Below are 27,180 nucleotides of genomic sequence, written 5' to 3'. Positions count from 1 at the left end.
GACGGCGAACAAGAACCATCATCATCAAGTTATCACTGTTCTATCAGAGGTGGGCTGCTCCGCCTGATACATTTCTGCCATCGTAAAAAAATGAAATTATTAGTCTCCAATTACCTGGGTTTTGGCCTGTGTAAGCTTTTTACCGCACTGCAAAATGGTTGCTCCATATCCAGACAGATCACTGCTCAGTTTGACGATTTTCTGTCTGGCTCAGGTCTCGACTTTCCTACCTCATCAAAGCGAAAACTTAGGCGTTTTAGAAGCTGAGGGAAGTTCTTCTCAGTCCTCCTTAAAACTCAAGGCTCCGGATCACATTGAAACATCATCTTCTTATTTGATTGCGGCTGAAAGATTTCAGCAGGAGGCTCATGGATTCGTTTAAGTTCCCTGAGGGATTTGGTTACATCAGGCAAACCGAGGTCAGGCCGCCGTCTCCAAATGAGCTCTAAACAGCGTCTGTTGTTGGCTTGCTTTGGGAGTTCCCCGCTGGGGTTGCAGACTAGGACAGCGCAGCCGTCTGCCACTGGAGGCTGCAGTTACGCTGACACATACCAGCTGGAGCTGCTCGCTCTGTCACTGCGACTGAGTCTTCACCTTGTGCTCGTCTCACTCCCGTCGCTCGTGGTGTCGTTTTGTCCGTCGACGCATCGTTTTGCTCTTTCAGTGTTTCTGCACTTCTGCAGCTGCCTCCTCTTTGCTCCAGTCTTGAAAGAAACGTCATTGAAACTTATTATTCCACCTTGTTATACATTTTAATGAATCTGTTTTTGCTCACATTGAAAACACCTTGAAGTGAGTAATATCAGTGATGAGTTGGTGAACACTGCTCTTGCCTCCAGCTGTGTTGGCCATCCTTGAATGAGTCCCAGTGAGACATGAACACATCTAGAATAATTCAGATGGCATTTGGAAGTTATGAGGGAGTTTGCTTCCCGCCCAGGGATGTTTTGGTGTTGCTTCTGGAGTGTTTCCAACTTGAAAGACTTGCCGCATTTGATGAGCAACGACGTTCATTCATCGTATACGTGCGCAAATCAAGTGTAAGAATGCACGCGTGTTCTTGCGCATATGTTAAAGACGGAAGGTGTGTGTGTGTGTGTGTGTGTGTTCAGGTGGACGAGCTGTACGAGGCGTTCTGCATCCAGAGTCGTCTGAGGGACGGCGCCAGCCGAATGAAACAGGCCTTCTCCTCCTCCCCGTCCACTAAAGGCACCAAGGAGAGCATCGCAGAGGTCAACCGCCGCTACAAAGAGTACACTGAGGTACTGATAGTGTATGCAAAGGGGTTTTTATTCTAATGACTTTATCAAAATCTCTTCAGATAACCTTATTACTTGTTATATGATCGGTCTTGTCTTGTCCTTTCCAGAACATGAGCACGTTCGAGAGTGAACTGGAGAACCTGCTCGGGGAGTTTCACATCAAAATGAAAGGTGAGACTCTTCATTGAAAGGGTTTTATAGGTGTTGACGTGGTCACTGATATTCTTTTCTGTTCTTTTGGATGTTTTAGTGACTTACTGACAAATGAAATTCACATTCAGCTCAGATTATACTCCACCCTTTTTTTCCCCCCAAGATTCTCATTCACAAAATGTTTGCCAAAAGCTCTTTCCTGTCATGGAGAGGATTTTTTTTTTTTTTCCTATAATGATAACAAACTGCCAATCAGACTACTTTAGTGTCAAAGCTAACCAGATTAGAAAGTCAATAAGGTTGCTTGGCTCATTGTTACCCACATGTTTCCAGATGTGAGTAGAATATAAAACTCTTTCTCTGACAGGTTTGGCGGGCTTTGCAAGGCTCTGTCCAGGAGATCAGTATGAGGTGAGTTTTTTTGTTTTTTTTTCTATCAGCCTCTCATCAAGACATTTTAGTCTTTCTGTCAAAGGAAAACAAACACAGGTAGATATCAGGATTATACAAACACGACTTGGAAGATCCATTTAACATCGTGAAAACCTGCCCTGAGGGGGGACATTGGGAGAGGGTGTCCGCTGTCCTACCAGGCTAGTTTTCAATTCATCAAGTGTAAAGTTAACACATGAGCCAAGGAATCATCCATTAAAGTTTGATAAAGTTTTAATACTGAAACACTTTCCTACTGAATTAACTTGAATGTGTCGTTGTTGGGTTTTTTTTTTCCCCCTCTGGATCATGACTCATACTTCTTTTTTTTGTCCTTTTTTTTTTTTTTTGCTTGTCTTGCTTGTCATTGCTTGTTTTTAGATCTTCATGCGCTATGGACGCCAGAGGTGGAAGTTAAAGGGGAGGATTGAAGTGAACTCCAGACAGAGTTGGGATGGAGAGGAGATGGTCTTCATGCCTCTCATCGCCGACCTTATTAACATCAAGGTAACGTGCACGACCAGATGAACTAACAGGCAGTAAACATGTAGCCATGTAGTAGAAGATGAACCCTGGTGATGATGATCGATGGTGTCTTCCAGGTGACTGAGCTGAAGGGGCTGGCCACTCACATGCTGGTGGGCAGCGTGATCTGTGAGACCAAGGAGCTGTTCACCGCCATGCCTCAGGTGGTGGCAGTGGACGTCAATGACCTGGGGACCATCAAACTCAACCTGGAGGTCACGTGGTAGTAAGTAGCCTCTTATACGAACAACAATATGTAATTTTTGATGCCAATTAATCACGGTTTTTAATGTGAAAAAACAAACAAACAACCTGTAGTCTTCAGCTGAATAGTAGCACTAGAGCCGGAATATTGTCTAGATGTGAAATATAATGAGAGAAGCAGTTTTATTATCGCATAATCTGTCTAGTAGATTATTTTAATTTAATGGAGGTGCCTTAATCCAGCATACGCAAAACTATCAGATTGTTTCCAGAGGTATTTGTCAATCAAAATACAAAACAGACTGAATTAATGAGGAGACAGATACTGTTGTGGGTCTAAAATTCAGAGATTATTTAATGTTTTTGAGTCTCTCTGAAACTGATGAACGGCTGCTGTTTGTTATTGTCTTATTATTTACTGCCATCTGGTGGAGAAACATGGTAATTACAGGTCAAGACGCGAACTATTTTCTCTGAGGCTGAGTCATCCTCTTGAAACTAGACTACAACCACAATCCTCCTTAATTGAATGTGTATATTGTTTGAAGTGTGAGGAGGAAACAAGTATTTGCAATAAATTGTAGAGTTCACAATGTGATTCAGAAAAGGAGGTAAAATATGCCAGGGATGTTGATTTTCTCTTCCAATTATTTATACTGAATTGTGAATTGTGTCGCTGCTTGTTTGGTCTACTTTTAAAGCGGGTTTTAAAGTTCAAGTATCACTAAACACTCAGGTATAACATTTAGAAAGCATCAGCGACTAAGCAGAAAGAAGTCATACATGTCAACCTCATTAATTTCCATCTCCTGCAGCCCCTTCGATGTGGAGGACCTGACTCTGTCATCCAGCAATGTGAGCAAAGCCACAGCACTCCAGAGACGAGTCTCCATTTACAGCCAGGGCACGCCAGAGACCCCCACCTTCCAGGACACCTCCTTCTTTGTGAGTCTGATGCACAAACTGACTTGAGTTTTCGTCATGTGATGGGAGGAAGTGATTTTTATGGCTCTGTGACCGTTCTGAGTCCAGTGGCTGCTGTTGTTTAACGGCCAGCTTCGTCCAGTATGTACGAATCAATGTACTGCGAGTTATCACAGCTGGAGGGAATTTTGTTGCTGATTTTAGTATCAGTTTGTTGTATTTGGTCTCCGCTTTGGCAAATGAATCACTCTCAAAATGTGAGTGCAGTGAGGTGGAGAGTCTTGCACTATGCGCCACCTACTGTGCTGGAATATGGATGAGCTGGAATATGAAGAAGACAGTTATTGGTGCTTATCACCTGTGTCATTCAAATATCAATAATCCTTTTTTTTCAAATATCAGTTATATCAGTGCTTATATATCGTGACACCCCCGCTCTCATGCCCTGTCCCTTCACCCCCCTCCCCACAGTGTGAAGAAGGCTTAATACTTTGCTGTTGCTGTTGTTGTATCAAATGCTAATAATGCTAGTGCTACCCCTAAACTAACCCGCACCCTCATTTTCCTGCTATCCTTCTCCACTTTGTATTTCCACATGAAAACCCTTCACCCACACTCTGTCCCACATTATGTGTTCATCCATCCCTCTTGTTTTCCACTCACCCGCCCTCACTTGAATACCCCAACACCTTTTCCCAATTGCCTGCGTGCATTTGTGTAAAGAAGTGGCGGCCATATCCAGTGGAGCGCCAGCGCCTCTCCTTCCTTCACATGCTCCGAGACACCCTGCTAGAGAAGCTAAGGCGCAGTCGTTCGTTTGGGGACCTGGCCTCACTCCGGCCAAGGCCCAAATCCAGTCTGGAGGTCTATGTGAGTGTGTTGTGGACCCTCAATCCTCCTAATCCGACTCTTGTTTGCCCCCGCCTCACTGATGGGAGGGGGATTCATTCCTCTGCTGGTGTGTTCAGTCCCTTTCTGTTGGCTGCAGAATTCCATGCGTGGCTGTGTGCATGTTTATTTGCATGACGAGCTTTAAGCTGTCTGTGTTCTTGTTCACTTCTCTAGTAGGCCTTTCCCACCAACAGGGAACAGGTTCCAAACCCCGTTCGATTATTTTTCTTTCACTGATGAGATTATCACCCCTCACAACTCACATGAAAATCAGCCCAGACCTTTCCGATTTATATGGTTACGTGAGGCATTTTTATTCAGGCTGGGCAGTTTTTCAGATTATAAATAGAATGATATGATAACGTGAAACTATCAAAATTTTGCATTGTAACATGTTACTGATCATTTTTTCTTTCTCTGGTGTTGCAGTAATACGCTTCTGAACAACAGTCGTATTCAAGATTAGATTTTTGGGTGGATAAAAGAAAACCATCTCATCTTTTTTTTTGTTGCTTCCTCTGATTATTCAGCCATCCTAAAATTGATTTTGCGCAATTATTTTTAGACGTTTCAGAGTTCAGTTATCCACTTATACAGTAAATCTACCTCCCCTCTTTGGAGATTCTACTCTTTGCTGATAAAACATTCTGTGAATTTATTTCGAAGTCGGTCATTGAGTTTCTCTTTTTCCATCAAAACAAATCCACATCTTCCTCATTACTCTTTTCTCAGAGGACTTATTCCATATTCCTCTTACTCTAGTTCCTCGCAAATCTCATTGATCCTGATTGTGCAACAGAATTTGGTGCTGCATGTTCTCCAGATGAACACTTTCAATCAAAGTAAGACAAATCTGATGGATTTCAGTGGGGCATCAGAGAAATCCATGGAGTTAGTCGCCACCACTTGAGTGTGTTTCTTTTTTTCTAATTGCATCTGAGTCTTTCGTGTATATTTACTCCCATCTTCCCTTTCAGTCCACTTTACCAGATGATGTCTTTGAAAACGGAGGCTGTGGCATGGCCGAGTGCAAGCGTCTCTCCTTCACCTTCTCTGACACCTCCGGTTCCACGCCCAGCCCCAGCCCAGCACCAAGCTCCCACTCCCCTGGCCAGTCGAACCCTGAGATCACCGTCACTCCCCCAGAAACAGATGCATCAACTTCACATGTCCTCCCAACGAGAGAGGGCTCCATCGCTGAGGAGCATCTGGTAGAGGAAGAGGATGAGGAGGATGGAGAGACAGGAAGTAGAGGAAGTAGGGACAGCGGGACCAGTGCCAGCCTTGCTAGCGATGAAGCAGAGGCAGCAGAGGATTCAGAGTGGGAGCACACAGAGTCGCAAAGAAATTCTGGGAACTGTGGTTCGGCGGCCCCGTCTTTGTGTTCTGATGGCCACCTGTCGACGGTGGCCCCCGAGGATGTTTTCCTTGACCACGCTGATGAACTGAAACCTGTGGAGCTGGATACAGAGGAGGGAGGCAGCCTGACACGGCAGCTGGTGAAGAGGCTGACTTCAACTGAAATTGCACCTCAGAGTGGCAGCTCCACAGAGGGTGGAGGAAGCCTGAACTGGGCCGGAGAGGGAAGCAGGGCCTTCCTGGAGAGCAGCCTGGAGGAGGCCATCCACAGCCTGCTGATGAAGCTGGAGTCACTAACGCACCGCTGTAGAGAACTTCAGGACCTGGAGCAGGAGGTGATGCGCCTGGAGGACCTACTCAAGGTGACTAAGATACTGCGCTGATGACAAAGAATATCTTATAAATGAAGTGGAGGTGATTGTGCGTTTTTTTGCAGAATTTTTGAAGGTAAAGTTTGACACACTTCTACATTCTCCCTCTGTGTAGTGTCGTCTCCCGGGTCACAGGAGCCGATCATCCAGCCTCAGTCTGACGGTGGAGAGCGCCCTGGAGAGCTTTGACTTCCTCAACACCTCTGACTTTGATGACGAGGACACTGGGGATGATAACGCCATCCTTAGTATTCCCCCACAGAGGTCTCTCCTTTTTGATGCAGACGGAGAGAGGATCAGGTGAGCGCAGGCCCAAGGGATCAACTAGCTCATTGTTTGGACAGAAATCTGCATAATCTTCCATCAGGCCAGCACATGAAAAAAGTGTTTTGTGGATAGTTGTATGTGCTGCCACTTGGTGGTGACTTCAGGTATGTCCCTCTTAGTGGTCAACATCCAGAAGCTAGAGGACACTTGAGCGAGGCCCTCACAGAGGACACAGGAGTGGGAAACAGCGTGGCGGGAAGCCCCCTGCCACTTACCACTGGCAATGAAAACTTGGATGTTGCTATCGTCATTCACCTGCAGTACTGCTATCACCTCATCCAGGTAGAGCTTCCACAGGCTCATTAACATGTGTTGCCTTGGGTGTTTTTGTGGATACATCTATAATCGATCTGTCTAAATGTAAAGGTGGGCTTTTCCGATCAAATATATTTGCTCGTATTTATTATGACCCACATTTCACATTTAATGGGCTGTTCCACATTGACCTTCATGTAATTTTCATGCTGGATTTGTGCCAAACCAAATTATACAGCCGATCAAAACTCAGTGACTACGATGAACATGTTTATTGAATTTTCCATTCATATAAAATAGAAGATGCTGTTAATTTAATTAAAATGAGGTGTGTCTTTTTTGTCCAGTCTAATAACGACATCTCATATGATCTAGAATCACAGGGTCACATGATCGAGAAGCTATGGGGGGGGACTGTTGTTTTCTATTTAAATATTCAAATATAAGAGTAAGTGAAATAAGAACACCAAGGGTGTGCCCTTTTAGACTAAATCTGATTTCTCATTTATGTTGAAAAATCAGCACAAACATAATAATGTGGTCACATGCAGACAGGAATTTCTTGATGGCCTCGAAGTGGTTCAGAGGGTTCAAAGGTCAATTAGCCGGCATCTTACTGCCAAAACTGGGTGGAATTGAGTAAAAGAAGCTGCTTGATCCAAGGCGAACGTCTGCTGAATGTCTAACATGAAAGTAACTTGACCACAGTCTCTCACTGGTCTTCCCTGAGGCCTCCGGGTCATTAGAACCACCAGAGAGCATCGTGTGACATCTCAAATAATTTCTTCGTCAGCCTGATGGTGTGACATGCAAACTTGTCCAATTCTCAAGTTGGGATTTGTGCATCAGTGATTTCTTTTCTTCATGTTTCGGCAGTTGTTGACCAGTGGGGTCGGCGTGTGGCAGCGTCGCAGCCTGCTTCTCAAACTGTCGGGTCAGACTCAGCTGTTGGAGGAGTTAGCAGAGATCAGTGTGGACAGACTGGGAGCCGTCACTTTGGCCGCTGACGGTAGGTATCAACAAAGGATTTCTGTGTTTTATCAAACATTTCAAGAAGAATTCCTGCAATTTGTGGCTTTAAAACCAGTATTAGCATTTTTCTCCAACTGATTAAATCATTGGCTCTGTTTATTTATTTTTTTTAGTTTCTGACATTTTGTGTTGTTTGGTCTCTCAGTTCTGCCAGCTCTCGCCGAGCGCCAGGGGCTGATGACTCTGTGGTCAGAGTGCAGTGGGTCTGCAGGTCTTTTCCACACCACACTGGACAGAGTGTTCAACCGTATGAACCAGCGCTACACAGCAGTGCTGCAGGAGAGACACCCACACAGCACTGACACGGGTCGGTGCACACTTGTTTGTTTTTCTGCAAACAAACTAAAATATTTTAACGCCTTTTTGTTTGCTCTCCAAAAAACTTTTAATACAGTATTGCCACTGTCGCAAAGCAGCTATGATCTGCTTTGTTTTTCCTGAAGTCTGCAACTGCTAACTCTTTATCGTCTCCATCTCTAGTGATCAGTGTGGTCGTGGGTGAGATGGTGGACAGGAGTGACCTGGCAGCGTCACACGACCCTCCCGCCTCTGCTCTCTCCCAGGACGTCCTGACTGTGTTTCAGTTCCACAGCTACATCTTACAACATGAAGTGGAGGACATGGAGACTCACCTGCTGCACCTGGCCAGAGAGGGTGAGCTCATTTCACTCCCTGTGATAACTTAAAGACAGCAAAGTGAAGTTTATACGTAACAAAGATGTCAACCTGCTGTAATAATGTTCTACTCTACACTTAAACTCCCATTAATCAATGTGTATATTGAAGGCTCAGAAGAACCACGATGTTTGTTGATTCATTTAAATTCTAATCTTAATGTGTGCTCTCATTCAGAGGTGTTTGCAGAGACCTTGTGTGGTGGGGATTACTCTCAGTGTCTAGCAGAGCTGGAGCAGGTGCCCCCATCATCTCTGTGGCCTACATACAGCACCCTCAGGGCCCTGGCTTCCCTGCTCACTGCAGAGGATCCTCAGGTCAACAAGGCGGCGGCTGACTACCTCTCCTCTGCAGCGTCACACAGCCACTTAAGGAGCAAGGTGAGACGATGTATTTGAAGGAGATTAATGTGAGTGTGTGGATTCGTAGATCATGTCACATGGTAAAAGCTACATTCAAATGTTTGTGTGTGTGTATACAGGCGGTGGAGTACTACACACAGGCGCTGTCAGAGGCTGGAGTTCAGAGCCAGAGGGCAGCATGTTCAGCTCTCAGCTGTCTGCAGGTCAGTGGCCTTTTGCTTCGTTTTGAGTTGTGATCCTGTCAGGATTTAGAAGTGATTCATTTGTTACTTATCAGACTAAATGATCAGCTTGCAGGAGGGGACAAAAGCCGAAGTTCTATTTCAAAGCAGAAATGTCCTCTAAAGCTCATCTGAAATTAATGTCTTGCATAATATACTGGTACATAAATCACTGATCCCGTTAACAGTAACTTTACACATCTACAAAGCAGTAAATGGATTAAATACATCTTGAGTTGTTCTGGTTGTCTCTCATTCTGCGTAAAAATGCAGAATTGGTATCAGTGAGAATGCAGGTCTATGCATGGATCCAGTGTCATAAACAGTGTAATTCAATGGTCCTGAAACAGGATGCTATGACTTCCCAGTTAGCTCAGTATCTCTGACTGTTACATACAGGAAGTCAGATCTGCCACTCTAGAAATTGTAGTCCAAGCCTACACAGGAATTTGCACTGGGCTTCCACAAATAGATTCTGTTTCAGAGCAGCAAAGAAGAACTGATTGATATGATGACATTGGTTGGACAGAACTAGCAAAATCCAGCAAATTTTATTTCAGCGATAGTCCTCAGCTGCGGAACAAGCTGCCTTAACACCTGAGATCTACTGAAACAGGTCGTTTAGGTTAGTTTAGTCCGTTCATGGGAAGGAGAAAAGAAGCTTGAAGCATTGCTGATAAACTTCAACCTTTAATTCTACGTCGTCTTGTTTTTTGCCATTTGTTTTTATTTGCAATTTTAAGGAATTCTTAATCCCTTATTTTCATATATTTCTACGACCATTCAGAGGATTGTAAATGGTCGTGTCTGAATTGTGCTTTATAAATGAACTTGCTTTGCTCGGTATGATGCTCTCGCAGTCTCAGATCAATCAATGATGTCCTCCTGTGTTTCACTGCTGATCAGAGAGATTCTTCCTGGTAGCTCCATGTTTGCTTCTTCTCTGACATCAAAATTAAACTTACCAGCACAAACACACTCAATTTAGCGAATGAGACTGCTGACAGTTCCCGTTACAGATTTTAAAACATTTTTTTGGCACAGAACAGAGATTTCAGATGTGTGTTTTATGTACCGAAGGTTCTTTAGGAAAGATTGATTGGGGTCAAGAAGTACTGCTTTAGCCTGCAGTCATGAGAGCTGCTCTGACTTCTGTGTGCTTGGTGTGCAGCCTCTTCAGAGTTCTCTCTGTCCATCTGCAGGCTGTGGAGAGTATCAGAGCAGTGGTGGCGCTGTGTGACTCAGCAGATGAGGAGCTACGCCACGTCGCCATAGAAACCCTGCTCACATTTGGTGAGTAACTGATTTGTGAAATATTATTGAGCTGTGATCCACAAACACATTTTTAAAAATTCAATAACATAAAGGTGGTTTTTGTGGGCAGGCAATCAAATGCCCCCGTATTCTGCCACGTGGGTCCTCAAAGCCCCCGGATGAGAAACGGTGAATATTTGTCATGAAAACATTGTGTGTGTTGCAGGTGAGGAGGGGCGGCTGGCTTACGAGCAGCTGGACACAGTACCGGGGGAAATAATCCGTTTAGGCACACGGCGAGGCAACGCCGTCACCACTGCCTTCTGAACCATCGTGCCACTGAAACCATCCCAGCTTATTCCATCTCAGCCCAAACCTCTTAACCCCACTCGGCACACCTCACAGGGCTGCAAATGATTGATCACTTTATTGATCTGCTTCAGCACAGACTTGATCACCGCCACCGCCACCGCCACCGCCACCACGTGTGTTCTCACTGAAACCACCTCCTAAAAGGAACTAACACAAACTGTCTTAAACAGAACAACACAAGCTGTATCCTACCTGTACACACACACACACACACACACACACACACACACACACTCTCCCCACTTTCCTCTCACTGCTCTCTGAGCCAGACGGACCGGTCATGTCGGGTTTGTCGCTGGACAGCACAAGTTTGACTGGAAATGACGTCGCTGAAAGCTGCTCCAAAGACTGTTCAAACGAGTGTTTGAGTAATACATCTTCACCTTTCACACACCTTCCCGTCAACAAGCAGTCCACCTCTCCACACAGCACATGTATCACTCATTCACTGATTATTAGTTACCTTGACTGTCAGTCAGGCGTTTCACTCAACACAACTTCTAATCTTTGTATAATCACTGTTTTATCACATTGGTTTTTGTGCATAGAGAACGTCTGCTGGCGAGAATTTGCACTGTTGGAAGGCATGTAAATACGGCATATTTTACACTGCCAGTGTAAAATATGCGTTTGTATAAAATTGTACATTTAAGTTGTGTTTTCTAGTATGTTCCATTTTGATTTTCAGGGATTCTTGTATGTTTGAAAGATGTGTTTCTTGGCAGGGAGGACCATTGATTAATTGAGCAAGAAAAAGTCAAGGCAAAGTGGTTGAAGAGTGTGAAATGGATGAAAAGAAAAACCTGAAAGTGAAACAGCTGAGCACAGCACCTGAGGTTTACTCACTTAGCGTTTTCCTATACTTGCCGTTTAATAAGTGCAATTTTTCTGTACATATGTGACTTTTTTTGCGTCGATCTGACAAGACAGCTTTGACCATTTGAGCCTTGATGTGGTTGAGGAGGAAGATTTCACTCTCATGTATTTTTCCTACCAGGTACGGAGCCAGTCAAGGGGCATGAGTTTAATCAAGTTGCGTTAGAATGCACTGTGTCAGTAACTGCACTCAGAGAGGATCTTTGGGTTGAGAAGGGTTCTGGCTAACTGCACATTCGTACAGTACGTGAGTTCACAGCAGAAACAAAGCTTTTTAGCATGAATGAAGTTTTCTTGGGTCTGCATCCAAGATAATTCCACCTTCTCTGATTATAACTGTACTACTGAGTCTACACGCCGACAAAACTCACATTTGTTCACTCGTCCTATTTATTATCCACTCTTTGTCGTTCTGATATTCTCTGGAGTTAAACTGTAATAGTGCAGATTACATTGTTATGTAAATGAATTGTATATTTATGTTCTATTTTGCATCAGGTCTAGTATTTGCAATATTGTTTATCATTTAAAAAGGCCTCTATGTTATTATCTATTGCTCTCATGCTTAATTGGAGATTATTTTAACTAATTATAGTAGATGGGTTATTATTTGGGGATCAAGATATGCTGATAGTACAATAGGTTTCTTTTCCCTAAAAGGTCCTGGACACAGCGGGACATTATATATTAGAAACATTTCTTTATTACTGAAGAGAGTTGATGTAACCAAAGGAAAAATTAATTTTTTAAATTGTCTTTTAATAAGAGCTCATAATTTCATCAAGGAGAATGTATTTTCAATACAACCTTTGCATTTTGGCCAGAATATTCACTCCTATCTTTTAAAAAGCACAACTTAACAAGACAAATCCATAATATATGAATCTTCTTATATTTGGTTATAACTGCTCAGTTTAAAAGCCATATTAACTAAAAAAAAAACTAAAAAAAAACCAAGCGGTAATATTTTTATCAAATGTATTTTTTTTCTTTTGTAATATAATGTGTAAATGTGTGAAGTTGTTACTAAAAGATAAAGACGGTGTTCTTTTTTTTTTTTAAACTCATTTTTGCAAAACATGGTCTTTATTTTAAGTAACAGTCGCTTCTTCCATGATGTGAATAATATCATTGCAGTATTTTGGTCGCATATCCAACCCACACATTCTGTGTCTGAATATGTTTTTGAGTGAGCTACTTTCTTTTTACTAAATTGCAGTTGACCAGTGTTATAAACAGAATTTTTTTATGAGTAATTTTTTTTTTTTTTTTGCCTCTTAAATCACCATAAAGTTCAGCATAACTGTAAATCTCTGTGGTCAACAGCTTCAGTACTGATGGTTTAAGTTGCCGACTTCTTCTCTATTGTGGTTAGCAGTATTTCTTCTGCTCATCAAAAACTTGCAATAAAGTTTATTTTGCATAATTAAGACTACAAAGTTGTGGGGTTTTTATTTTTCACTGAAAATCACTCAGGTCGAACGTCATTTTAACTTCATTCACGCATCTTTTCCTATTAGTCCACCGGTGACTGTTGCACATCCTTCATACCAGATATCAGATTTTCTCAGCGGAAGTTGGACATTTAGTGACACAAGTTCATATTTGGTTTATTTGCTCATATTCAGTGTCTAATTTAGGGGGGGGGGGGGTTAAGACAAAACATATTGTACACAGAATATTTTTTTCTCACATCACTTCAATAAATTCCACAAACAAGGAGCAGGTTGAAGAAACCTTTGACCGTCCATTCCTCAGTTTTACCGAAATTCAACTAAAATAGAGACTAGGTGGAGTTTTTGTCAACTAGTATAATAAAATGAGAAATTAGTGCTGTCAAAGGCTTCTCTGGTGGAAGAAACGGATGTCTCGTGACAAGGTTGTGGTCTAAATGATGAGCAGCTTTCCACAGCTCAGGAGCAGAAGACCAAAACCCAGGGAGTCCAGTAGATGCTCGTGCTGGGTTTGTGCTGCCATCTAGTGGTGAGTCCGGGGACGTGCATCTCAGTGCTCAAGGCCATAACTAAGGAGGGGCGGGCTGCAGCGGAGAGCTCCACCTCCTCCAGGCTCCCGTCACCGGCGTTGCTGGAGCGGAGCGACTCGGCCCCGTCAACCAGCCGCTGGCTGCTCCTCCGTGCTGGGTGAAGACTCGGTACAGCCAGCAGCCTCCCCACCCTTCACTCCTCTCTTCACACGGTAAAAGACATGGCCTCCGACGGCATGGACGAGCGATCTCCGCTGCTGTCGACCCCCAACTCCGAGAATGTGACCCCCACTGCTCCCCCGTACCTGCAGGATTCAAGTCCCAGAGGTAAACACGACGTGTAGCAGAGCCCGCCGCCTGCATGCTGAATCATTTTTGGGCGTATCGAGTTTGTGCGTAAATAAACTGCAGCGATGAAGTGCATCATCGCTGGGAATCAGGCAGCAGAAAGGTGGAGCTTCCCTCTGTGAGAACTGGAGCAGTGGGTTAGGGAAGAGGGGCCTAACATAACAACAGTTTTTTTAGTTGTGTTTTTTTTTTTTTTTTTTTTTTTTTTTACTGCAGAAACCAGCGCTTACATCACGATCCAGCTGGGGCGTTCATGTTAGGGGTCTTCCCCCTAAAGAATGATATGCTGAGGCACATTTAGGTCGTTGTTTGTTGATTGACGGAGGAGAAATGACCCTCCGCATACGAGGGCAAGCTAGCAGCCTTTTGTCCAAGCTGCAAGTCCTCAAAATGACCAGATGTGTCCATCCTGAATGTTAATTTCATGGATAAATCTGACAATTTGCATGGAAATGTGACAAGTAAAAAAAAAAGGGGGGGGGATTTGGCCTTGATTTTTAGAACAATGTATCCTGTCATTCTCTGCATGTTCAACACAGTCAGATAAGATGCACATTTACGGCTGATCGTGTCCAAATTCTGCTTGTTATCAGGTGCAGGGAGGTGACAGGACTCAGGCAGAGCTGACTGACCCAGCCAATTACAGCTCATAAATCCTCCAACCAGGGGAAGCTGCAGTCAGACCCTGTCTATTCACTGGATTTCTGAATTAATGTAGCAGAACTCCATTTTGAAGCTCCCCAGTAGTGAAAAACATGATCACACAGGCTGTTCCTTTTTTTTTCTGGGGGTTTTATGAAGACGCAGAAATGTTGCTATTATGTTATATGGCGTCTCTTCTGTCATGGTACAAACAAATCACTGGCAGTCCGGAAAATGATGGATTGGAATCGTGTAAATACTCCTTGGGGAGCCTCTCTGTATCTGCGGCTCATAGCAGGCGAATTTAAAAAACATGAAAATTTAGTTCCACAGTTCCCACAGGATTAATGGTGAAGACCTCAACTCTGGCCTGTAAGAACGTGTCAACTGACGTGGAGGTTTCAGCCCTGACTCGGTATATTCCGTGGCCTAGTTTCTCCTGCATCTCTGCATCCTGGATTATTTCTCGTTTCTTTGGGCTTGAAGCTAAAAGCTGTTTTGGCAAATCATCACCACCGTTTCTGCTCCGGTTTTGCCTCCTGTGCCTGACCACCAGAGTTCAGACACTGTGGCAAACACTGCAGGTAGATTCAGTCAGCTGTGGGGGGGCAGACCAATGACCTTGACTGCTTCTGAAGGCTTCGATTGCAAGCTGAGCCGGCGTGAGACCCTTGATGAATTCCTCAGTTTTACTTCCACTGTGTTTGACTGATTCAGAGCGCCGGTACTTGAGTGTTGCACCGTCAGAATCTGATCATACGCTTTCTTCCAGATCACAGATCCAAAATACGATCAGGATGATTATTGGAAGCCACATGGACTCAAGGAATTAGATCGGGATTCATCCACAGCATGTCCAGGAAAATACTGTTAATATCCTGCTAAACTTGAGGCTGCAAAATGAGACTGCAGAAAGAAGCCAGTGACATCATGCTGGTCAAGCCCACCTCTCTGATACAGTCTCCATCCATAAATGATGGATGTAGAAATAAGAGACTGAAGTCCAGCTAATGAGGGAATCTGTGTGGATTTTAGTTCTGGAATTTGACCTGCAACATTTCTGTTGGGTTGAACTGTTTTCATTTTGAGTGTTTTCTCGCTAATAACGAGGAAAACTGTGCTCAGAGTCGAGTTAGTAACACCCGCTTGAAGCTAGAGCGGCGTCATAAAGCAGTTCCGTACGTGTGGCCAAAAAAACGCTGTGAAACTCTAGCAGGACTTCGCAGTGCAATTAAAGTGCGTAAACATCAACAACACACTTCAGTAATACAACTAGGATGAGAAAACTCAACACGTCAGGCAGCAGGAAAGTGCTGTTTACATGGCAGCATCAGGATATGTTTAACCTAGCCAGTGTCGTGTTTCTGCTGCCCCCTAGTGGCCAAAAAATATAAGAATAGAGATTTGCATGTTGTTTAGGAATCAGTGCAGCCACAGACGGGCCTGATGAGGCAGTTTCACTGTCGACAGACGTCTGGTCCCATCCTTTACGCTCCCATCGATTTTATTTCTTTCCAAGCGTTCAGCAGGAAACCGTAATAAACAGAACATGTTGGAGTGCAGCTGTTGTTTTCATGCCAACCGCTCAATCAGCCACATCTCATCCACATCTCATCCACCCTATAAACTTCGACATACTGCTGCTCGCTGGTGCCCCTCCCCCCCCCGTCTGAAGGCAGCATGAGATGGTGGTTGTATGTTGTTGCGGTGCTGCTGGTGGCCGTAGTAGAGCGTCTTCTCATCTTACCGCCAGTGAAAACCTATAGCTGCTATATTCAGTTGCATTTGCTCCACTCCAGAGAGGCAGAAACAGGCCCGTGTGAGAGTGAGCACCCACTGCTGCATGCTAATTTTATACTGTTGCAAAAGAATGTATAGTTGAAGTAGAGAATCTGAGTACTTACTGCCGTCCTTATTAGCGTAACTTAGTGGCAGATGAGTCATTTGAGGATTTTTTTTGTGTAATAATAAGCTCCAACGACAGGACACCCCCGCTCAGTCCTGTCGCCAGCTCTGGATATATCTCTGCTTACCACAAGCATGGCTGACCAAGTGTGGAAGGGGGGTTCCATCTGTCCCCGCAGCATGGAGCGGTTGAGCGTCACTGGACCTCAGAGCCAAACTCGTTTACCTGTTGCCTCGACTCATTATCTCATCGTGAGCAGCACCACAAGGACAGCTTGCAGATTAGAAGAACCCCTTTTCTAATAACTAGTTAAGCTTAAATCAGACTTTTAATACGTTTTGTAAATCTGATGATCTAATGGGAAGAATGTGAATGACTCAGGGAGGCTATCCTCTCACACGGGCCTTTTGTACCGTTGTCACTGTATTCCTTAAACCCTGAATCAGTCTGTTAGCTTTTTAGCTCAATGACAGAGAATGTTAGCTTGTCTGATCCATAGACAATTTCTGTCATTTATAAAGGAAACCCCTCTTTTCTTGTTTCATATTCTCACATGGGGGCATTAATAAGCTGCTTGTATCCATGTGACTTCAGTATAACGAAAATCTTTGTCGGACAGCAAGTGAAGGACAATACCCAACGAGGTGCCTACTGCCAGGGCAAAGATACTGTCCGCACACTTGAATGGAGACGTGTCAGGGTTGTCCGATGTCCTAAATGCTTTCTAAGGTTACTTTTCTGCAATTTAGGGACCAATCATATATGAGAGAGGCAGCTGAAGGAACTTCAGGATGGAGACCAATAAGGGATGCACCTCGTTCATGCGCGTTCATCTCAAGGTCCAACGGACCCTCACACCATTATTTTATAAACCTGGCACTAAAGGGGGGCGAAAGATTACTTAAAAAAAAAAAAAAAAGCATAAACTTAAAAACCCATCTGCATCCTATATTGAAATTATACATTATAAATTACTACCAAGCTCAGGGAAAACACAGGAAGGGTCTTCTAATGTACACAACAGTAGTTTGAATAGGTTTCTCTCCATTTGAATTTGTTATTCCAAGGAAACATCAGCTGGTGAAATTACAAGTGTGTTACTTTGCTACTACTCAGACTCCCGCTTCCATTAACCCCTCCATTTTCATTGCCTTTTTATTCATTTATAGCCTCCCTTTTGTGCTTCTTGTGTTAACACAATTATAATTCAGAGTTACACTTCAAATTCGAGTAGCCACAAATGTAACTTTTTAAGACCGCAAGCCATCAGGCCATAATAAACGTCAATCCTGGAAATAAATTTGAATTGGGTGTCTTTCAGGGTAGAAGTATTTCATTAGTTTAAGGTGGAAAGTTAAGTGAAATGGAAACAAAAGACTGTGGGGTCCAAAGGGGTTTTTCCCTCCATGACAGAATGTAAAGTATGCTTGAATACTACAGTAGTTGTAGACTGCTGCAAGCCTGTAGCTTAAATGGAGTAAAAACCCCGAAATACATGTGGAATGTAGACTAATTACACAACGTTAATGTGGGATTAAACAGTTCATCTGAGGGGCTCCAGAAAAATATCGTTTAATCTGCTCACCCAGCTGATGCAACAACTCAGCCGAAAAATGAGTGAAAACACCTTAATGATGTTCCATCTGCGTTTGTCGTCCCCAGTCTCAGCAGTCGTGAGTTTAATGGGTCAGTGTGACACATGAGACGCACGGTGAACTTGCGTCATGACGTGTTTCTTTAAACTCAGGCTCTTTAAGGTTTTAACATTCCAATACTATAAGTTTATGAACAGCTTCCTGTTCAGCCTGAGTGGATTTTTCACTTTGTCACTCTTAAAGGGCTCATTGTTTCTGTGTTGAACATACCGAGTCGCACTCAGCCCTGGACGGAGAGAGAAGAGTCACATGTTCATGAGTAAACGCCGTTGAGCGCGCGCCATCTTGGGTTTGCATGAATGAGACTGTGAACTGACGTCGTCCCGCAGCGTAGCTCCGGATCTCAACCCACATGTCGCTGTGCTTCTATGATGGAGACGTATAGCCGACTTGCATTATTAGGGCCTGAGCCCGGAGGAACTCGGGGGCGAAGACCCTTTTATGTTTGCTTGTTATCACTGCATTTTCACAAACAAAGATCTGGAACATTTGTTGGTTCCAGATTTGAATATCAGGATTTGCTCCTTGCTCGTCATGAGAGTTTTGGACTTTTGGACTGAACGTAGAAGCAGGTACCAGTTTTAAATGTGTCGGTGCTAAAAGACATGAAGTGACTCCCATAATTTCTCTCCTTAGTAGAGATCATCTGATCATGTCGTCAATTTTTACAGCAGAGATGTGAAATAATTGTGATTATACTTACATCTCTGAAAAGAGGTCAAGATATTTTTTACATAAAGTCAGCAAAAGAAAGGGCCCAGGGGCCAACAAATTCTCTGGAAAGAGCACATCCCAGTCCTGAGAATCACTAAACAGCCCTTTAAGTCACCCGCCGCCTTGTGTCCCTGACAGCTGTGGATTAGAGGACGAAGGATAATCAGCTGGTGGGAATGTTGGTATTATAACAGACAGATTTAGTGACTCCGTGCTGAACTCTAAGATATTGTCTGTTTACAAATCACGTAGTTTTCTTTATCACTGCATGTTTAAATCCCGGGCCGGATGCATGAAACTGTGTTGATTCACAACCAGACACGTCTTCTTCATTCATAAAGCGTGTGCGTGCTTCCTTTTTGAAACCTCAGTCATATGGAAAATGTAAGCTGGACTTCACCTCCCTGAATGAAAGGAAGGACAGTCTTCGCCTCCACATTTTAATGAAAAAGACAGCTAAGAAGCTGTCGGGTGAACATGGTTCCTGCACCTGGCCCCAGGTCTTTGTTCATGAATGCAGATGCATGTGAATTAACAGCCGGCTATGTGTTGTGTGCTTTGCCCTCCTCTTCTCAAAGCCGAACTACCTCCTCCTTATACAGCCATCGCCAGCCCCGATGCCAGCGGTGTGCCCGTCATCAACTGCCGCGTATGTCAGTCGCTCATCAACCTGGATGGAAAGCTGCATCAGCATGTGGTCAAGTGCACAGTCTGCAACGAAGCTACCGTAAGTGTGGACCATCGCTGAGGCCTAACTGTCAGTCTGATGCCTGTCATCGCTCTCTTCTCCTAAATGTATGTGTTAAAACATTTCATTTGGAAGCCAGATTCTTTGAGTCTGTGATCAGCTGCTTATGCAGCATCTAATGGTGCTGTCTAATTCCAGACTAGACTTTCCACAGCACTTTCCATCACTGTCCCGCCCAAGTAAGAGTATGCAAACAAACCCATGAGCTTTAGAAATGCTGAAAAATGCTGGAACGTACGTGACTTCCATCATTTAACTGCCCCTGGACAACAGTACAGACACGAGATTCTTCAACAGGACTTCCACCGGTACCGGCTATTTCTGTCTTGATTAATGATGGCAATAAACTGCAAGAGAAACAGAGTACCTCTGAGGTGCTTACTTAGAGATTCAGGACCAGCTCATCACTGCTAATCTTGGTCAACATCGTAAAACAGCAAGTGAATATTCTGTCTATATATCAAGTTGTTCATTTTGCGCAGAGCACATTGGCGTCCTGCAAGGCTCCGCTGTCACTTTTAGAGTGTCTTCACTTCAACAAAGCTCTGTCTTTGCAGCCCATCAAGAACCCTCCAACAGGGAAAAAGTATGTGAGGTGTCCCTGCAACTGCCTGCTCATCTGTAAAGACACGTCCAGGAGGATAGGATGCCCTCGACCAAACTGGTAGGTAGCAGACAGACGAGCTGACCATCAGGGTGTTTCTGAGAGGATTGCATCCTCTCTCTGTTTGAATTATGACACTGAGTCATTCGCCTACTTTAGAAACGCCCCCCATATTTATGAATCATCAACATAAACTTTCCATTCGCCCCTCCGACAGCAGACGCATTATCAACTTGAGCCCAGTGATGGTTATCCCAGAGGAGCAACCCGCCCAGCCAGCACTGCCCATCCAGCCTGAGGGGATGAGGGTGGTCTGTGGTCACTGTGGCAACACCTTCTTAGTACGTAAACCCGCCGAGGAGACAGAATTTCTCAATCACACATTTGTTCATGCAGAATTGTGTTGCCGTGCTCTTGTTGGTGTGTGCATGTTGATGATCTCAGGAGCTGAGGCTCCGAGTGTATCCAGGAGAAGTGTTGTAGCTTAGCCGTGTCCTTGTTCTAAGCTTGTTGTACTGAACTGGTATCACTTCACCTCCTGTGCAACCATCTTTTATCTGCTGAAATGAAAACCTTCATCCTTCAGTGTGATGTTTGCAAGTGGCATGCATTTACTGCATGTTAACCTTCCTTGCTAGCTTAAAAAAAAGCCTCTCTTGATTGTAACGTTAGTGCAACTGTCACAAGAAAAACCATCTAACCAGCAGCCAAGATAATCGCAGCAGGCGCGTCTGTGATGAGGCTGACATTGCAGATTGCTTCCTTTAAAATAAATGGAGCTGCTACGCCGACCAGAAACAGCACAGACTAGTGTACATAGCAACTACAGTCTGTCAGTGGTCAAAAATGGTTGAACAGATTGTACTGGGAGCAATGTGAGGCAGCAGAGCAATGTTTTTTGTTTTTTTTCCTTTGTGTATAGAAAATCTGTTTGTATCGATGATCATGTAGTTACAACAATAATGAAAATACTGGCGTAAGATGTCCTCGGAAAACTCCTCCTAACATAGGGCGGCGGTCAGTGTAGCAGGTAGGATTGATAACATGCTGCAGATGGGCCTGGTGTATGAGAACACACACTAATGTTTATGGGAACACACTGATTACCCTTCTCTTCTCTGTGTGCACGAGAGGGAGCTGAGGTAGAGGCCAACTGACTGCTATTTAGTTAGCTTTGCACAATGAATGGTAGTGGATGAGCAGGTTAGCATCCCTCTATCAAACTTTACCAAATACACTTTTTTCCAAAACAGTCATCATGTGCATTAATGGTATGGGGTTTCTGTAAAATATACGCGATGAAATGAAATCGTGAGATGGTATAATTGTAGAATGAGGTGCATAAAAAGAACCACTTTTGTGACTAGTTGGAGTGATTTGATGCAGTATCTAAAACTTGGGTCATCAAGACCAAGAAAGATCCTGAACAGGATGGAGAACCACTGGCTTTGGATTCAGAGTAGGCGGGATGCTAACTTGCTGATCATTGTGCTAAGCTAACTAGCAGCCAGCCAGTCTCTGTTGGTTCCAGACACACACAGAAGGGTGGGAGGGATCGCAAATGAGTGTATTTCCCAAAAAGTTGCCGTGTTCCTCTAAATGTAAGGGTGTTGAACTGCCGTCTCATCAGTAGCTTTGACACATGCTCACTTTGCTTGAAGAAGATAAACTGCCCCAGAGACAGACTTGCATGTCCCAGTCAGAGGTACTGCCATCTTAACATGTGCACGTTGTTGCTTGCGGTGTCTGTAGGGCAGCGAGGATGCCAGGTCATCTCAGCCAATGACTGGCCTCCCAAGCGATGGCTCTCCTCCAGCACAACAACAGGTTTAGAACGCTGGTCATACTGGTGGACATATTAACAACAGCCTAACCCCGCTCCAGTTGAATGTGTGGCCTGATTTACACGCTGCTGACACGACTTTGAACGCATCTGGCTTCAAGTGAGCTAAGCGACGGAGCTTTTGACATTAATTTGGTTTCAACTAAATTTGCTTCACTTATCGTGATTAGCAAGAGCTGCTTGCTTCAGCTTTGACTTTTCTCCACTGAAGCCTCATGTATGAAGTCACTTATTTGCTTTTTCATGATCTGTGGTGGGTTTGACAAACATAGTGCTGCTTTTTTAACGTCAGAACCCTCAGTGAAGCAAGTGTGAATCTAACTAACCGAATCATTTCAGGTGCTTATAATTTTCTATATTTTCCCCAATAAGGGAATGAGAAATCGATTTACATGTCGCTCTCCATCATGTCTGAGATCATAGCAATGAGTCTCGTGTCGATTGATCTTTTACATTCTGTGTGCGCGTTCTGTACTGTAACCTGCCTGTTTTCTCTGCTCCCTCACAGTGGATGGAGCTTCGCTTTAACACGCTAGCCAAGTGTCCCCACTGCAAAAAAATGTGAGTCACACACACACACAGAGGAGTAATCTTATCTGGCTCCTAGGAGGATGCAAATAAACAGGCGTCCCAACAGGTTCTCATGTTCCTTCATTATATTGAGGCTTAGTTTAATACACTTGGTCAAAATTGTAAATTTCTGTATTTGCTGCTGGAATGATTTTTGATTCATTGTGGATTAACTCGGTGTTGTCAGAGTTTTATTGCTCTGGACTTTGCGGTTCTTGTACGGTGAAGGAAAGGGGAGGGAGCGGAGGCTAATCTAGACGTGTGACAGGAATTACAGCCTGGCCTCAATACAGGAAGTCAGGACGGGGTGGGAGGTTGACGGGGTTAAAGACGAGGTGGGGAGACACCGAGAGACGTGTGTCAAAGCAACACAGACGATGATGCAGCCTGCTGCTCCCCTGCTGTTCCTAATCTCTTCGTCTGTCTTCATCTTTCTTTCTCCATCTTTCTATGTTCTTAATGTCATGTTTTAACTCTTATTTCTAATCTCTTTTCGTGTCTCTTAACTGCATTTCATCGTCTGTGTTTATACGCAGATATCTGTGTCTCCAGTGGGACTTTCGGATGTATTTATTGTTTGTTGCCAGCCAACATGCGCCTCATACGATGCAAAATTTCTTACTGCACAACTGAAACAATTATTAGAAGGAAAAAAATACATTAATTTATAAACTAGGAATAGTTTCCTCTTCTGAGCTGTTTAAAAAAGGGAGCATCCTGTGAAAGACAGCAGGTAATTTTTTATTTTCAACAATATTTATAATTTGAAATGGAAGAAAACATCTGTCAGTCTCGTCTAACAGATCTAACATGAAGTTGATGCTACGCACGTGCTTTTATCTTTCTAGATTTCCCTCTCTCTCAATTCATTTCCTGGTTTATCTAAATTTTCCGGCTGTCTCCTCAACAGAGGTCAAAACACTTGGGATCGTGTGCTATTTTTCTGAGATGTTTTAAAAGCACATTCCATGTGGAAAAACCACCCGTAATTGTACAACTGGTGTTTTACACCGGTTGTACAATTACGCATCTCCCAGGCGTCATGATCTGCTGCAGATGCTCAGTGTCCCTGAAAGATCCTGTTGTGCAAAACTATGTTTATGAGTTTTAAATGCCACAGTAAATCCAGTTCACATCTGTCAGAAACAAAATAAGCATGCTCCATATACGGTCACACTTCCAACTGGTAGAAATGTACAAATGTGAAGGCGGAGGGAGATTGTTAAAGGTAAGAAATCAGGTGATCTGGCCCCCCTAAGCCATCTGAGCACCAGTGATTCCTGAAGAATGCTTGAGTCCCGTCACATGAGACGCATGTGAGAGCGAAGAGGTTGAGCAAAATGAAGAGGGGGAAAAAAAAAAAGGATGCCAATCTGGTGCTTGGAGGCAGTTGACTTGCACACAAGTTTGTAGTGCGGCGAGCTGCACATGTGACCAACTGCCAGCAACTGTGAGACAGGAAGAGAGATTCTGAGGTCAAGTTCATCATGTCAGAACTTCAAACAAAACCAAACCATCTTGTTTGTCTGAACCTTGTCTGCTGATTAGTTTCCCTGCATTGTTGAATTCTCTGTTTACACCAAACTTCTCCCTCCTGGTGTCTGCCTGCAGATCCTCTGTTGGCAGTGCGCTCCCTAGGAGGCGCTGTTGTGCTTACATAACTATAGGAATGATCTGCATCTTCATTGGAGTGGGTTTAACGGTAAGTATTGTGTTATTGAAGTACTTTGTATTATCTGTGCCTTGAAATTTTTCTGTTTAATTCTTATAAAAGGCTTCTTGGCCACAACACTCCTGAAACAGAGACTCTCAGTCAAAATGATGGCAACAATCCAAAAAATTAATCAAAACAATGCCGAGCAATTGAAAGCAGCGAAAAAATAATGGTGTATAAACTAAATAGGACACTTGCATGGAGCAACTAAGCACCGATGAGTGCATATTTCTATAAGATCACATTTACCATGCAGACAATACTGGTTTAAAACAAACGGAGTGTTATCCCTGAATGTTTGAGACACATTTCAAGTTTTCGTCATTCTTCATGTCTTATTGTCACTGACAATGTAACAGGATGATAATGGCGTACCGCCATTCAGCACGACACAGTGAATGCTGTCACTGAGACGGTTCGTGCACCACTGCAACCTCAGTGTCTGCGATAAGTTCACGACAGGAGTGTAACAGCATGACCTCACTTCGTCTGCACTCCCTTTCATTCAAGTGCTGCTCAGTTTTGTTTTGTGTTTTTTTAAAAGGAAAAAGTACCATGAACAACAACATATTGTTTTTCCACAGTAAAAGTCATCTTAAACTTTCACAACTTGGTTTAATCACATAACCCTCATAATCACCTCACAACGAATTCATGTGGTTATAATCCTTCATGTTTGAATTCAGGACTACAGAGTTTGTTGCTGGGGAAGTGGGCCGCTCACTCACTCAGGGATGTTTCTGCTTCTCTCTGCGTGATCTCGTCATGTCTTCGCCGCATCGAGTCTTTCATCTTCCCCTGTCTGTGCCACCAGGTCGGTACTCGGGACTTTGCCAGTCGTTACAATGCCACCTATGTGTCCTGGGCCTTCGCCTACCTGCTGGGCCTCATCTGTCTGGTACGGGCCTGCTACTGGGGCGCCATCAAAGTCAGCTACCCAGAAAATAGCTTTGCCTAGGGTGGGTTCAGCTCAGCTCAGCTCAGCTCAGTCCTGCATGGCTGGAAGAAGAAAACTCCCACTCGTAGTTTTTGTTTTGTTTTGTTTTGTTTTTTTGTTTTGTTTTTTTGTTTTTCTCAACGTGATCAGATTTCAATCCGGTCATGTACAGCGGAGAGGAACTTCTGCAAGGAGTGTGATGACAGGGTGTTGTGTGTAAGGGGTGTGTGTGTGTGTGTGTGTATGTGTGTGTGTGTGTGTGTGTGGTAGAGACGTGTCTGTTTTAGTTTGTGTCTGGACTGTCTTGATTTGCTGAAAAAAAAACCTAATGTATATCGATCAAACGTCTCTGTCCATAAGGACTTAAATCCTGCCCAGCTTTTGCAGAAAATCAGTAACTTGAATCGATTGGTCCGCTCATTCTGAAGCTGATTTTTCCTCCTCAATCTTCAACCGAATCAGTCTGTGCTGATGTAAGATGACTAGCTTAGCAAACTGGTTGGATTTTGTCTTTCTGGACCTTCTTCTTTTTTCAGCAGCCTGGAAAACGGAACAGTGATTTATTTTGTTACTGACCAGACCAAAATGAGACGACTCATTGCACTACGATTATATGCAATTGTATGTGTTCTTCTGCTGCTCGTTTAACTCCAGTTACATAAAGCTGCGTATCCATACTGTATTGTAATCTTGCCCGTGTACACAGACATAGTATTACGATATGATTTTTAACTCTGAAACGATCAGCGTTTAAAAGAAATCGTCCTTAAATGCCCATGCGTGCCAACTTTGCTTCCCACAGTGTTAGTCGAAAAGAGCAACTTAGCTTGTTTTTATGAAGGTGTTCTTTTTTACAGCAATAACCACATTTTTATTTCCTTTACCTGCCCTACCTTCCTGTGGTTCTCACTGCGTTTATGTTGCCTTCTCACAGGTGGAACATGATCATAAAACATGGTGACCCACGTTTGCATGTTGACCTGCTTATGTTCTGCCACCGAAGTGGGGTTTGGGTTTTTTTTTCCTCCTAGTCGGAGAGGTAGCTGAAGAGTCCGATGTTCCCGTCTTAGCTCCTTCTGCCTGCCTGTGATTATTTTAGAATGTAAACCCTCGCTTCTATCGCTGCTCTCTGACCTCCAGTGAATTCTGTGCTAGCTAGCATCGCTGTGCGCTCACTCAGCATCCTGTCTCTTGACCCTGACCAGTGGGCACAGTTCAAACTTCTAACTTTGTTTTGAATGTGATGAAAATGATATGAAAAAAAACTACTCTTTGTACATAGTTTAAATTCAGTACTCTGAGAAATGTAGTATGGTGTGGAAGGAAAAGGTTGGTCTTTTTAAAATGATAATTTATCAATAAAATTCAAAAACTTCCCATCTTGTTTTGCTTTTTTCGGGTTTTGAAAATCACGTTTTAGACACATTTCTGACACACCGGAGTTGAATGGGAATTTTGTGATGTGTCTTTGTTTTTGTTCCTGAGAAACCAATGAAAACATCCAGCAACATTTTTGTGACTATAAACCCAAGATGAGGCAGAGCTGGAAACAACTTTCCCCTCCAACTTCGTCGGTTCTACAATTTTTGATTAGACGTAATTTATAAATCATATACACTTAACGCGGTGTGTTTTTTTTTACATATTTCTTCTCAAGATGTCTCATTACTGAAACACAATAAACACAATACAGTCATAGATGGCTTGTCAGTGTCTTCAGCTACGAGCAGAATATAAAATCTGAAAAAGCAAAAGCATTTTTTTGTTGGTTTTATTTAATGAACAGGCAGTACTACAACCCTCCTCTCCCTCCTTGAAATTTCTGGTCGGGTTTTCACAGGTCTTACTGCATTTCTCTATCACTGGCGCCTCACAAAAACACTCCTTATGCTTTCGCATGATACAGCAGATGAAGTGGATGATCCATCACCACGGCGATGAGTCATGACTCCATTTGCGATGCACTGAGAAGGATTAAGGTGGATTTGTATGTTGCTGCCTGTATTTGCCTTTCTGGTGC

At 43.6% G+C, this 27,180-nt stretch overlaps 2 protein-coding genes across 8 annotated transcripts in view; both read left to right on the top strand.

Annotated features, from left to right (window-relative positions):
- Positions 1-12,922, top strand: part of ripor2 (RHO family interacting cell polarization regulator 2) — a 70,243-nt gene extending 57,321 nt beyond the window's left edge. For 4 of the 5 annotated variants that reach the window (XM_086193898.1, XM_086193900.1, XM_086193901.1 and 1 more), the window contains exons 7-23: positions 1,113-1,262; positions 1,370-1,433; positions 1,783-1,826; positions 2,229-2,354; positions 2,450-2,598; positions 3,392-3,521; positions 4,227-4,370; positions 5,369-6,112; positions 6,237-6,421; positions 6,568-6,730; positions 7,580-7,712; positions 7,881-8,042; positions 8,216-8,389; positions 8,588-8,790; positions 8,892-8,975; positions 10,196-10,286; positions 10,474-12,922. In XM_086193898.1, coding sequence (XP_086050024.1) covers positions 1,113-1,262; positions 1,370-1,433; positions 1,783-1,826; positions 2,229-2,354; positions 2,450-2,598; positions 3,392-3,521; positions 4,227-4,370; positions 5,369-6,112; positions 6,237-6,421; positions 6,568-6,730; positions 7,580-7,712; positions 7,881-8,042; positions 8,216-8,389; positions 8,588-8,790; positions 8,892-8,975; positions 10,196-10,286; positions 10,474-10,574 — 2,847 coding nt within the window. In that variant the 3' untranslated portion in view covers positions 10,575-12,922. The remainder of the gene's footprint in view (positions 1-1,112; positions 1,263-1,369; positions 1,434-1,782; positions 1,827-2,228; positions 2,355-2,449; positions 2,599-3,391; positions 3,522-4,226; positions 4,371-5,368; positions 6,113-6,236; positions 6,422-6,567; positions 6,731-7,579; positions 7,713-7,880; positions 8,043-8,215; positions 8,390-8,587; positions 8,791-8,891; positions 8,976-10,195; positions 10,287-10,473) is intronic. The other variant, XM_086193899.1, reaches the window with a different exon arrangement.
- Positions 12,923-13,558: 636 nt separating this feature from the next.
- On the top strand, positions 13,559-26,546 carry pip4p2 (phosphatidylinositol-4,5-bisphosphate 4-phosphatase 2). Of its 3 annotated transcripts, none has more exons than XM_086194057.1 (8): positions 13,559-13,806; positions 19,347-19,471; positions 20,050-20,156; positions 20,314-20,437; positions 21,849-21,923; positions 22,448-22,500; positions 24,121-24,211; positions 25,038-26,546. In XM_086194057.1, exons 1-8 carry the CDS (start codon positions 13,701-13,703, stop codon positions 25,179-25,181), a joined length of 825 nt encoding a protein of 274 aa, XP_086050183.1. In that variant the 5' UTR covers positions 13,559-13,700; the 3' UTR covers positions 25,182-26,546. The 3 variants fall into 3 exon arrangements, with proteins under 3 accessions (XP_086050183.1, XP_086050182.1, XP_086050184.1); XM_086194056.1 differs by having other exon boundaries at positions 19,323-19,471; positions 25,038-26,545; XM_086194058.1 differs by lacking the exon at positions 21,849-21,923 and having other exon boundaries at positions 19,323-19,471; positions 25,038-26,544.
- The last annotated feature ends 634 nt before the right edge of the window (positions 26,547-27,180 follow it).

Source organism: Aulostomus chinensis, chromosome 22 (genome assembly GCF_037954235.1).
Source record: "Aulostomus chinensis isolate RoL2024-O1b breed Wild chromosome 22, RoL_Achi_v1.0, whole genome shotgun sequence".
Classification (NCBI taxonomy): domain Eukaryota; kingdom Metazoa; phylum Chordata; class Actinopteri; order Syngnathiformes; family Aulostomidae; genus Aulostomus; species Aulostomus chinensis.
This window is presented reverse-complemented; position numbering and strand designations above follow the sequence as displayed.